General features: G+C 40.1%; 1 protein-coding gene across 10 annotated transcripts in view; it reads left to right on the forward strand.

Annotated features, from left to right (window-relative positions):
* The window catches only part of LOC127002141 (kinesin-like protein unc-104), a 130376-nt gene that overhangs the window by 84629 nt on the left and 32077 nt on the right, over positions 1-13670 (forward strand). For 8 of the 10 annotated variants that reach the window (XM_050867749.1, XM_050867751.1, XM_050867752.1 and 5 more), the window contains 5 exons: positions 234-384; positions 583-785; positions 1297-1408; positions 8834-9006; positions 10252-10442. In XM_050867749.1, coding sequence (XP_050723706.1) covers positions 234-384; positions 583-785; positions 1297-1408; positions 8834-9006; positions 10252-10442 — 830 coding nt within the window. The remainder of the gene's footprint in view (positions 1-233; positions 385-582; positions 786-1296; positions 1409-8833; positions 9007-10251; positions 10443-13670) is intronic. The other 2 variants (XM_050867753.1, XM_050867757.1) reach the window with 1 other exon arrangement.

Here is a 13670-nt window from a genome sequence, read left to right on the forward strand (position 1 = left end):
GGGTACGGTAATCTGGCAATAGTGCTTATGATCCCTCCTCTTACCCCACTTCTAAGGTGAGACTCATAATCGGTTTTTCTTTAAGTCCCCCTGGAAAACTATCTCTTCCAACTACCATTTTCTATGTTCACGTATGTACTACTTTTCAGCTGTTCTTTTCTATCTTCTAAACTTTTCAAACTATCTTCCTCACCGTCCAGACTAACTAACCTTTCATCCCCGTCTTTGCACAGAACCAAGAAGGTGTGGTCCTACTGCACCCCAAACCGAAAGCCATGGTCTACGTCAACGGCCGCGAGGTGGTTGAGCCGACCGTGCTGAAGACAGGCTCACGTGTTATCCTCGGGAAGAACCACGTGTTCCGCTTCAACCACCCGGAGCAAGGTGAGGTGGAACGCACACATATATACAAAGCTTCACTCGAAATTGACCTCTCTTTTGGCCACTCACTTCTATGGGAGCAGCGATTAGTGGGGGGGTTTTCTCTACACTTTTTTTATGGCTTTGAGCTGCTTCCTTTCCTGTAAAAATAAAAAGAATAAAAGTTAGCCCCAGTACTAACCCCAAGTCTCCTTCACACAGCCCGAGAGCGTCGCGAGACCAAATCCCCTGCCGACACCCCGGGATCAACCGAACCAGCTGATTGGCAGTTCGCTCAGGTGGAGTTGCTGGAGAAACAAGGCATTGATCTGAAGGAGGAGATGCAGAAGAGGCTTGTGGCCCTTGAGGAACAGTACCAGAAGGAGAAGGAAGCAGTGCAGAAGGAGTTTGACAAGGAGAGAAAGGTGAGGAGGGGGATAGAAGAATGAGAGTACGGAAGGGATAGAGGATGAATAGAGATAGATAGAGGATGTAGGAGAGCTGTGGTAGGGTGGAACATGTATCAAAACAGTATTAGAGGGAGAAGGGAAGGATGCAGAAGGAGTTTGGTAAGGAGAGAAAGGTGAGGAGAGGAACAGAAGAGATAGACTGTGGATGAAGGAGAGAAGAGTCGTAGGTTGTAAGATGTATCAAAACAGTATTAGAGGGAGAAGGAAAAATTGCAGAAGGAGTTTGACAAGGAGAGGAAGAGTAGGGCGAGAGTACAGAAGGGATAGAGGATGAATGGAGATAGATAGAGGATGTAGGAGAGCTGTGGTAGGTTGGAACATGTATCAAAACAGTATTAGAGGGAGAAGGGAAAGGTGCAGAAGGAGTTTGACAAGGAGAGAAAGAGTAGAGGGAGAGTATGGAAGGGATAGAGGATGTGGGAGAGCTCAACCTCTGAACACATTTTCCTTTTCAATGCGTTTCCAGAACTACGAGGCGAGGATTGACGCACTCCAGAAGCAGGTTGAGGAGCAGAGCATGACCATGTCCATGTACTCCTGCAACAATGAGGAGTTCCCACACGATGAAGACATATTTGGTAAGTGTGTGGACTCGTCTTTTCATCCTCCTCCTCCTCCTCCTCTTCTTCCTTTTTGTCCTTCTCCTCTGCTTCCTCCTCCTCTTCTTCCTTTTCGTCCTTCTCCGCCTCCTCCTCTTCCTCTTCCTTTTCTTCCTCCTCCTCCTCCTCCTTCTGTTCTTCTTCCTTTTTGTCCTTCTCCTCCTCTGCTTCCTCCTCTTCCTCTTCCTTGTTGCCGTCCTCCTTAACTTCTTCGTCTTCTTCCTTCTCCTCCTCCTCCTCCTCCTCTTCCTCCTCTTCTTTGTTGCCATCCTCTTTCCCTTCTTTGTCTTCCTCCTTCTCTTCTTCCTTGTTGTTCTCCTCTTCCTCCTCCTCCTCCTTGTCACCATCCTCCTCTTCATCTTCCTCCTTCTCCTCCTCCTCCTCTTCTTCCTTATCGATGTCGTCCTCCTCCTTCTCTTCCTTGTCCTCCTCCTCCTCCTCCTCCTCCTCCTTCTTCCTGTTGCCTTACCTTGTTCCTCATCCTTGTTTTTCTGTCTTTTTTTTTGGTATGATTTAATGTTTTTTTGTTTGTTTTTGTTTTTTGTTTTTTTTAACTGCCTCTTATTTTTTTAAGATTTCTTTGTTTGCTGTCTTGGTTTCATAGCTGTTTTTTTTGTTTTTGTTTTTTGTTTTGTTATTTATTTATTCTTGCTGTTTTCTAGTTTTGTTATTGCTTTCTATCTCTCCTTCGATCATTCTATCTATCTCTATCTTTCTATATCTGTATACATATCTATTCATCTATCTCTCTATCTAACTATCCATCTATGTCCCTCTCTATCTATCTACCTATCTTCTTATCCATCTATATATCTTTATCTATCTTTCGAACTATCTCTCTCTCTCTCTCTCTCCGCTAATCTGCCCTCTTTGAATCGCTAATCTATGTTCCTCTCTTCGTATCTTATCTATCTTTTTATCTATCTTTATATCCCTATCTTTCGAACTATCTCTCTCTCTCTCTCCGCTAATCCGCCCTCTTTGAATCGCTAATCTATGTTCCTCTCTTCCTATCTTATCTATCGTTTTATCTATCTATATATCTTTATCTTTCTTTCAAACTATCTCTCACTCGACGCTAATTTGCCCTCTTTGAATCGCTAATCTATGTTCCTCTCTTCCTATCTTATCTATCTTTTTATCTATCTATATATCTCTATCTTTCTTTCAAACTATCTCTCACTCGACGCTAATTTGCCCTCTTTGAATCGCTAATCTATGTTCCTCTCTTCCTATCCTATCTATCTTTTTATCTATCATTATATCCCTATCTTTCGAACTATCTCTCTCACTCACCGCTAATCTGCCCTCTTTGAATCGCTAATCTATGTTCCTCTCTTCCTATCCTATCTATCTTTTTATCTATCATTATATCCCTATCTTTCGAACTATCTCTCTCACTCACCGCTAATCTGCCCTCTTTGAATCGCTAATCTATGTTCCTCTCTTCCTATCTTATCTATCTTTATATCCCTATCTTTCGAACTATCTCTCTCACTCACCGCTAATCTGCCCTCTTTGAATCTCTAATCTATGTTCCTCTCTTCCTATCTTATCTATCTTTATATCCCTATCTTTCGAACTATCTCTCTCTCACTCACCGCTAATCTATGTTCCTCTCTTCCTATCTTATCTATCTTCATATCCCTATCTTTCGAACTATCTCTCTCTCACTCACCGCTAATCTATGTTCCTCTCTTCCTATCTTATCTATCTTCATATCCCTATCTTTCGAACTATCTCTCTCACTCACCGCTAATCCGCTATCCCTTTGAATCGCTACACCTCACCGCACTGCATGATATCTTACCTTCCAGCACCTCACACACATACGTCACCAATGCAAGTTAAGCAAGAAGCATCCACGGGCATCCATACAACTTTATACCCACTCTTTCTACCCTTAAACATGCGCACTATATATCAGCATCTCTCAGTATAATCTCGCACATTTAACGGACGCAAGAGCACTCAATGGGCATCTTACGTATGTTTGCTCAATGTGTTTTTGTTTACCCTGCTATTGATGTTGGTTGATGGGTAGAGTGACGGAAGAGGTGTGCTAGTTGTTCCTACACTGACGAGGAATAGCGACGCTCCCTTGCCCTCCCTGTGTTACGGATCTGTTCCCTTCTATAATTCCTTCCCCGTCTGTCTCTCTCCGGCATATGACCACAGATGTTGCGCCGACTAAACGAAACTTTCCAACTTTCCCTTTTGTTACGCTAGGTCGTTGTTTTCCCCTCGGCAAGATATGAGGCTACTTCCTAGGCTTTTTTTTTAACTTAATGTATCTTTGTGTTGACGTCTAGGTGGTTCTCCTATAATTCCTTCCCCTTCTGTCTCTCTCCGGCATATGACCACAGATGTTGCGCCGACTAAACAAAACTTTCCAACTTTTCAACTGGGCTCTTTTTTTTTTTCTTCTTTTTTTTAATGTATCTGTGTGTTGAGGTCTAGGTGGTTCTCCTATAATTCCTTCCCCTTCTGTCTCTCTCCGGCATATGACCACAGATGTTGGCAAAACTCTAAACAAAACTTCCTTTTTTTTTCCACTTTTCTTTTTTTGTTTATTATATCTATATCTTGTGTGAGGGGTCATGGCTCAAAGACACAGACGGAACACTTGCAACATGGATTCTATAGTTTTTGTGTTTGCATATATCTCTGGAACTCTGGAAACTGGAACAGCCCTCCTAAACAAAACTTTCCAACTTTTCCACTGAACTTTTCTTGTTTTAACTTAATATATCTTTGTGTTGAGGTCTTCATGGCTCAAAGACACAGACGGAACACTTGCAACATGGATTCTATAGTTTTTGTGTTTGCATATATCTCTGGAACTCTGGAAACTCTGGAACAGCCCTCCTTCATCTGTATTTCCTCCTGCCTATGACTTGATCGCTTTCAAGGAGAGTGTATCAAGACACCTCTCGAGCCAAAATTGACCTGTCTCTTGGCCACTCTTTGCTGTATAGTATGTGGGAGTAACAATTGGCAGACTTTTTATTTTCTACACTCTCTATTTGTTCCCCTTGAGTTGCTCCCTGTACTATAAAATAAATAAATAAATAAAAATCTTCACTACCACCATCACCCTGTTCTTGAAGGAGGAGCTTTAGAAGGGACAACTTTTACATAGGGTTGACATTCACTCGACTATTCACGTTGATACCTCTGTGAAGGCGTATTAGAAGATTTAGATTAGACTAGAAGATTTAGATTAGCTTTAGATTAGAGTAGAAGATTTAGATTAGATTTAGATTATTATATTAGAAGATTTAGATTAGCTTTAGATTATATTAGAAGATTTAGATTAGATTTAGATTATTATATTAGAAGATTTAGATTAGAATAGATTATTATATTAGAAGATTTAGATTAGAAAAGAAGATTAGATTAGAATAGAAGATTAGATTAAAAGATTTAGATTTAGATTAGAATACAAGATTAGATTAAAAGATTTAGATTAGAAAAGAAGATTAGATTAAAAAATTTAGATTAGAAAAGAAGATTAGATTAAAAAATTTAGACTAGAAGATTTAGATTACAATACAAGATTAGATTAAAAGATTTAGATTAGAAAAGAAGATTAGATTAAAAAATTTAGACTAGAAGATTTAGATTACAATACAAGATTAGATTAAAAGATTTAGATTAGAAAAGAAGATTAGATTAAAAAAATTTTACTAGAAGATTTAGATTACAATACAAGATTAGATTAGAAGACTTAGATTTAGATTAGAAGGACAGAAAAAAATTTGTCCCCCCGCCAGAATGCCAAGCGGTGAAAGTATCTGTGCTTTCCTCGACACTCCCAGGCAGGGTTGTCAGGGCTGTTGCGTCTGTCTCGGGAAAGTGAGAAAAAGGTGGAGGAGAACATGTGTGCTTCTCTTTTCCTCGCCTCCAGTATGCCTTGACCCGGTAGCAGCGGGGATCATGTTTCTTAATGGTCCCTCTAAGCGAGAAAAATGAGAAAAAATCATCGCTCACACAAACCATTTCATAAAATATATCAAAGCATTTGTGATCAGTTTATGCATCATCTATTTTGGGGGGTTTATATCATGGCACAAATTTGGCCCGTCGCTGCTACACGGTAAAGCCACAAATTTGGCCCGTCGCTGCTACACGGTAAAGCCACAAATTTGGCCCGTCGCTGCTACTGGGTTAACGTGTCACACTGCCTCTGCTGCTCCGAGTCATTCACGTTTGTTTGTTTGTTTATGTATGCACACAATTTTTTGTCTGCATTTTTTTCCTCTTTTCTCTCTCTTGCACAATCCTCTAATATTTCTTTAACATTAATATTCTTTTCTTTTTATCAGTTTTATTATTATTTCCTTCTTGCTTTAATGTTATCACCTTTAGTACTGTTGCGGTTCTTTTTTTGTTTTGTTTTTTCATTTCCGAACATACTCGTCCCTTGGAGAGGAAGAGAGGGGGCCTTTGCTGTTGCACCGTTTCCTCCACACTCTGTTGCCTGCACCGGGCCGCTGCACCGCCTCGCCTCACACTTGTAACTTGCCTCCCACCCCCCACAGCAACGATGTTAACCGTGCATCCGTCCATCTGTCATGTTGCAGATTAAAGCCGCCAGTGATATCCTTTGTTTTCTCATCCAAGCCATTGTACATGGTCAGATAATTTTCAGACAAAACTCCACAGCAATGAAGAGAAACTGGACTTTGATGCTCATAAACTGCATAACTAAATGCATTTTTGCACTTTGATGTAAATAAAAGCTTGTAATAATCCATTTTTTCAGCATCAAAGCTAAACTTAAACCCTTAAAAGATTTTAACATTTATTCATGCTTACTTCCATCCCAGGAAGTAAAATGCTGCAGGATTGCATTCCTTTGCAAATCATAAATTCACTCTTCCTATAAAATATAATAACATGCTATGGGATTTCCTTCTGTCAGGGAATGAAATACTCTTGGATTTCACTACAACTTCCTAAAAGAAGAATGTTAATTCCATGTATCACAAGAGCCCTTCACCGCACACAACAGCTGATGAGTGTTTACTTACGCCAAGTGTGTTCAGGCAGTTCTGTTGTGTCCCGCACCCCACGGCCCTCACTGACACTCCAGAGACACATTCCATAACAGTGGTCTTGCTCAGAGCCATACATGAAATATACCTCATTGTATTGATGAATTTTGTATACATAGTTTTGTATTTTTAACTATGAAAATGTCAGAAATTTAGATTTTGTGTCACATAGTAAAGTTGTTAGAGATGATTTTGAGACAAGCAAATGGATTAGAAGTTCATAAGGAATGCTGTTGATAATAAGTAGAGTGACTATTTTAGAAACTTTGTTATTCAATATTAAAAGTAATCTAACAGTAAGTGTATATCTTAGACCAATTATTTATAAAGTATTTTAAGAAGTGAAACATGTAAGCTAATATGGAGTGTTCTAAAAGTTGTAATATCGGTAAAAGTAGAATATTGCATACGTGAAACTTTTTGAAGCATTAGGACCCGATTAGCAACGCATCAAGAGCACACACGCTGTACATAGGAGATAGACGAGAAAAAGAACCTCGTCCAGCATTGATCCGCAAGTCCTCATTCTCCTCATGTATTCCATTTTACTTCAGTTCCCATTAGTCGCGTTATTGCGTTAGTGTCTTGCCCACATTTTGTTACTAGTATACTTTATAACGTGTCCATTTTGTTAGTTTAGTCTTCCGTTTGGTTTTTACGATTTGATTTCGATCTGAATGAGTCCTGCATGAGATCTTCACCACATGCTTTACCAAAATTTACATCATATGGATACTTTTTTTACCAGTAGTACTAGGCAGAGGGGGAGGGTTGGCTGGTCGTCCCGCTTAACCTAGACTAACTACAATTCTGGCTGCCGTCCCTTGAAGCCGCCCCTCTGGTTATGTGTCCCTCCCCCCACTTATAACTGCCCCCCTCATTACCACCCTGACTGCCCTCCCTGCCTCTGCATTGGGGCCGAAACAATTTACATACGTTCAGAAGTTACAGTGATTATCTTATGCAGCCTCTCACTGGGAATCCTCTTGGGCATCATGATATTGCAGTCAAAGTATACCCAATAATCACCTGTTAGATTGACCCATAAGCTTCCATACAGGGCCACACCATACAAACTAGTCGGGTATATTCTATGGAAAAGAGGTGACCGTTCCGAGCATAGAAGGTGAATGATGGCAATGAGTACGGACGTCCCCTTCCATTGTGGCGTGAAGACCCAGCTATACTCATCTCCATGCCCTCCCCTCCCCCCCTCATCAGCAGTACCCACCCCTAGTTGAGTCGTAAAACATAGCATCGGAAATATGTGACTAGCAACCCCAGTGACCCTCCCATCCCCTTGTTATAAGACTCCAAGAAGGTTTACATATACAAGACTTAAATTTAGTATGTGTTGTGAATCCTCCTCCCCTTAGTATTCAAAGTTATCGTCCGTAGTCTCTGATTGGTATACCACCCCTGTGACGTGTGCTCCCTGGGTATACATTCTGATGTTAAATTTAGTGTGTGACGTGAATTCCCCCCATTGATGATATTTCGAGTGTCTTATAATCAAGTTACCATCACTGCTTTACAGACAACAACCCCCCAACTAACTTTTTTATCGTCCCAGTTTAATATGATGCCAAAACGAGTTACATATCTTCGGAAGTTACGGAGATTCTACTATGCAGCCCCTCACTGGGAATCCTCTAAGGCATTATGATATTGCTGTCAGAGTATGGCTAATGACCCCATCCATTTACTAACAACTTGCTTATGACCCCACCAATTTACTAACTACTAGCTTATGACACCACAAATTTACTAACTCCAGCTGTCCCCATCTTCCGTTATTGCTGAGACGTACAGTACCAGTGTTTAGGAGCCTCTTCCATAGCAGGAGCCAGTAGTGTCAACCATGCAACACCTCGGCTAACACATCTCTGCTCGGCCTAAATAAGATCACTCCTCCACATGTTAATTAGTCACTCCAGTAAAGGAAACACACCGAAAGACTTACTCACCCGACAAGAACATAGCCAGCCACGGACAATGTAACGGCTATTGCCTCATCGTTTTCCGACTTAGGTGTCACAAAAAACAAGAAATTACGACACTTTTTCAAGCAATCACAGCTGAGTTTTCTATCATACATCAAAACAAGTTAGTCTTCCCTGCAACCTTCATGACTTTAACGTACCAAGATTAGCCCACGGTAAAGGAGAATAAGATTAAATTAGTCTAACCTACGACACAACAATCCCGTTCTTTACCTCTTATGACAGTGGAGTGCTGGCGTGCGTACCCCATACCATACCAACGCTCTTGATGGTTGCAATCCGAGGTCCCTGCAGGGTTGGGGCTGTGCAGGCTCAGCTAATGCTCTGTGTTGGTGTTTCAGTAAACCCCTTGTTTGACGCAGAATGCAACTGGGCGGTTCGGGATTATGCCTTAGCCTCCTGGGCATTCCGCAAATGGAAGTACCACCAGTTCACCTCCCTGCGAGATGATCTGTGGGGAAACGCTATCTTCCTCAAAGAAGCCAATGCCATATCTGTTGAACTGAAGAAGAAGGTGAGTCTTCCGAGAGAGAGAGAGAGAATGATATATTTTTCCTTCCTTCCCTTCCCTTCTTTTTTCTTCCTTTTCCTCACTTATTTTCTCCCTTCGTCCTTTCTTAGAGAGAGAGAGAGAGAGAGAGAGAGAGAGAATGATATATTTTTCCTTCCTTAGAGAGAGAGAGAGAGAGAGAGAGAGAGAGAGAATGATATTCTTTCTCCCTTTTCCTCACTTATTTTCTCCCTTCGTCCTTTCTTAGAGAGAGAGAGAGAGAGAGAGAGAGAGAGAGAGAGAGAGAGAGAGAGAGAGAGAAGCAAGTGGACATATATCCTTTATTCTCATACCAAAACATACAGAGTGAGTGATTTTTAGAAAGTGATAGATAGTTAAATATATCAATTGACAGGCAAATATAGAGATAGATATGGAGAGAGAGAGAGAGAGAGAGAGAGAGAGAGAGAGAGAGAGAGAGAGAGAGAGAGAGAGAGAGAGAGAGAGAGAGAGAGAGAACTAATCCAGGTTAATCACTTCATTATCAAATTATCATCCATGAACCAAAAAACTTAACTCATCCACCTTCCACTTCAATATGAAACTCACTCATCCAACATACATACCATTATAGAACTTACTCATAAACATTCCATTTCAATACAAGACTTACTCAGCCACCCTCTACCTTACTATATACATTCCATTTCAATATAAAACTTACTCAACCACCCTCTGCCTCACTATATACATTCCATTTCAATATAAAAACAAACTCATCCACCACAATGTCATACTAAATCAACCACCATCAACTCTCAATACTGGTACCACAACATAAAACCAAGACAGAGAAATGACAACACTTTTTCAAACAGTTACAGCTGATTAATCAAGCACTTGAGAGAGTTTTCTATCATACGTTAAAACAAGTTAGTCTTCCTTGCAATTCCATAACTTTAACGTACCAAAATTAACGCACGGTAAAGGAGAGAAAAAATAAATTAGTCCAAGTTACGACACGGCCATCTCCATCATCCTCCATCGTCTTCCCCTTCAGGTTCAGTTCCAGGGGTAGTTTTATGACCCTGGTGGTAGTTCGATCATCCTTCCATACCATGAGCATAAAATCCCACTCATAACAACCCGGCTGACCTCGTTCTTGGCCTTTGAAAATAGCTGTTGTGAGAGACCTAAGCGTTCGACAATACCAACCTCCGACTCCTCCTCCTCAGAGCCTAACCCCACCTTCTTCTCCCTCCCCCTCAGGTTCAGTTCCAGTTTACGCTGCTCACCGATACACTCTACTCTCCGCTGCCGCCGGACTTCCTGCCGCTGCTGGACGAGGAAGAGGATGAAGAGGATGACGAGGAGCGGCCCATCCCTCGTACCATCGTAGCCGTGGAAGTCCAGGACACGAAGAATGGAGCCACACACTACTGGACCCTGGAGAAGCTGAGGTGGGTCTGGGGTGCGGTTCGTGTTTTGGGGGAACTTTCGTATATTGTTTTATTTATCGTTTTTTCATGTGTTTTGGGGAGATAGATTAGTAAAGTTTATTAGTAGTTTCTTCATCTGTGAGTTCATTTGTCAGGTTTTATTTTTTTTTGTGTGGGATGCCGTACGTGTTTTGGGGGAACTTTCGTATATTGTTTTATTTATCATTTTTTTCATCTGTGTTTCTAGGGGAGATAGATTAGTAAAGTTTATTATTTCTTTCTTCAACTGTTTTCATTTGTCTGTTTTTTTTATTTTTCTCTCTCTAACTCACTATTTTCATCTGTATTTCTCGAGTTTTAATTTTGTCCGTCATTCTCTCTGTCTTTCTCTGCCCTCTTTGTCCTTCCCTTATTATTTTCTCTCCATCTGTTTTCACTTAATATCTGTGTCTGTTTCTATCTCCTTTTCTAAATATGTCTATCTATCTATATCTTTTCCTTCCCCCTAAGCAGAAAAATGGTCGCAGAAATCTTATGCTTCGCTTTCTCTCTCTCTCTCTTTTTTATTCGTTAATCGGAATTTGTTTTTCCGACTTAAATTGATTCACTTCCCTTCGCTCTTTTTTTATATATAATTTGCATACTGGCCTCTTGCAGACTCCTTAAGTTCTTATGTTCTTATAACCGCAATATTTTTTTGGATTCCTGTGGCCTCTTCGTTACTTTGAGGTTTGTATATATTTTGCAATCTTTATATTTATTTTTCATCGGTGTCTGTCTGTTGTTGTTGTTATTGTTTGTGCCGTGGAGAATTGTTTTTCTGTCCGCTGTTTGTGTTGTGTCGTTTTGTTTGTGTTTGCGTATGTGTGTGTGTGTGTGTGTACATCTCGTTTGTCTATTTTTGTCTGTTTTGCTTCTTATTCCCTCTAAGTGATTCCTTTTATTTATGTCCTTTAGTCCGTTTTGTCTAGTTATCTCAAGTTAATTTTCTTTATCATAGTTTATAAGTAATTATTCTGGTCTTCAAAACAATTTTCCTAGGTTATTTTTTATTCATTACACATATATTAACTTTTAAACCTTCAAGTCTTTCTCTACTTCTTCATTCATATCCCTCCCATTTCTCCGCTTTATCATAGTTTACAAAAAAAATATTCCAGTCCTTAAAACAACTTTCCGAGGTTATTTTTTCATTCGTTAAACATATATAACCTGTCTTAAACCTTCAAGTCTTTCTCTACTTCTTCATTAATATCCCTCCCAATTCTCTTCTGTTATCATAGTTTACAAAAAAAAATATTCCGGTCCTAAAAACAACTTTCCGAGGTTATTTTTTCATTCGTTAAACATATATAACCTGTCTTAAACCTTCTAGTATTTCTCTACTGCTTCATTAATATCCCTCCCATTTCTCCTCTGTTATCATAGTTTACAAAAAAAATATTCTGGTCCTAAAAACAACTTTCCGAGATTATTTTTACGCCCAACTTCCCCAATTTTGCCCTTCATTTCTCTCATATATAAACTGTCTTAAACCTTCTATCCTTTCTTTACTTCTTCATTATTTTCCTTTCTTTTCCTGCCTCCCATTTCTTCCTCTATAGTATTTAACATAGATACAGTACTTCATTCTAGTTTCTCTATCATCCCTTCTTCCTTCTATCCTCCCATTTTTTTCTTCTACAGTGTTTGAATATAGATGCACACTTCATTACTAACACTTTTTGCAATAGTGAATAAAAATGTAATGTTCCCCATGTACGTATCAGCGTTGCCAGATCGTCACACTCAGCCTCTCACATTTCCTAATTTCCGACCCCAAAAAACGTCCCCTCCATCCCGATAACTAGATTCATTTATAGTTCGGTGAAATGGTTAAATATCGGTCCTTTTCCTAGAGTTATGCGTCAAAAACTGAAAATGGCCATAAAATCAACTTTAACATAATTCATGCCGCAAATACTATAGGTTTAAGGAGTCAATACGTACGGCCAGAATACAACAATTTAGGCTTAATTTCTATACATAAAACTCTGCAACTGGGAAATCTTATTGTAGTGTTCTGAAGATGTCTAAACGGTTGGCATTGATAACCCTGAAAAATAAGTATGGATTTATAAGTGTAAAACGTGGAAAACTTAAGAAGTACGAAAGTAGACTGGCTGGTGGCGGGTCACTTTACAATAAGTACAGTGTGGTGAATGTGATAATCTGGCACTGCTGGTATTTGTATAAAGCCTTTTCATCCCTTTTCTCGCTCCCTTTTTTTTCATGAGTAATAATAGTTGAGTAGATGTTCCTCTGTGTTAAGGTTTTTACACTGATGTGAATAACAACTATATTCTCCCTCACTCGCCCTTCACTCCCTCCTCCTCCTAGTTATAATCCCTCCAGTTTCTCCCTCCTTCCTTAACCCTCCCTTCCTAGTAATTCCCATCAATCTCTCCCCTTCTTTCCTCTTCCTAGTATTCCCATCAATCTCTCCCCTTCCTTAACCCTCCCTTCCTAGTAATTCCCATCAATCTTTCCTCTTCTTTCCTCTTCCTAGTATTCCCATCAATCTCTCCCTCCTTCCTAGTAATTCCCATCAATCTCTCCCTCCTTCCTTAACCCTCCCTTCCTAGTAATTCCCATCAATCTCTCCCCTTCCTTCCTCTTCCTAGTATTCCCTCCAGTTTCTCCCTCCTTCCTTAGCCTCCATAATAGTATACTAGATATTCCTTAGTGTCAATATTTTTTTCACTTAACAAATTTACATGAACCCCCAGAGTATTGTAGACAAAGTTTGCTGTGTGTATGTCTGTTACGAAGGAAGAGGAAACATATTCTATTCTATCATTAGAGTTGAGAGTTGATTGGAGTGACCGATTGAGTCATATTTTGGTAAGTAAACGCATAAGCAAGTCCCTTCCGTAAGATAGACTTAGCGCCCACAGATCAGTACAGAGCACACACACTTTTCATGGTAAGTGTAAACAGTTTGTCCCCTTTGGAGTTTCGTTTTTTGCTTTCCCCCTTCAGCGTCATGCCCCAAACTTTGTCTACAATTCCTGGCAGATAGACTAAAGCAAGTTTTACATGGACTGACGCTTCACCAAGTCCTATAGTATCAGGGTGTCTTATATTTTTTCTCTTAACTAACTTAGAAGACGTAGAACCAACTCTCATTTTGGGTTAGCCGTGAGGGCGAGGGAAGATGGAGGTCTCATTCCGTCTCCCATCGCCCTCGTGTACCATTGACCACACAGA

The sequence above is a fragment of the Eriocheir sinensis genome, chromosome 22 (assembly GCF_024679095.1).
Source record: "Eriocheir sinensis breed Jianghai 21 chromosome 22, ASM2467909v1, whole genome shotgun sequence".
Lineage (NCBI taxonomy): Eukaryota > Metazoa > Arthropoda > Malacostraca > Decapoda > Varunidae > Eriocheir > Eriocheir sinensis.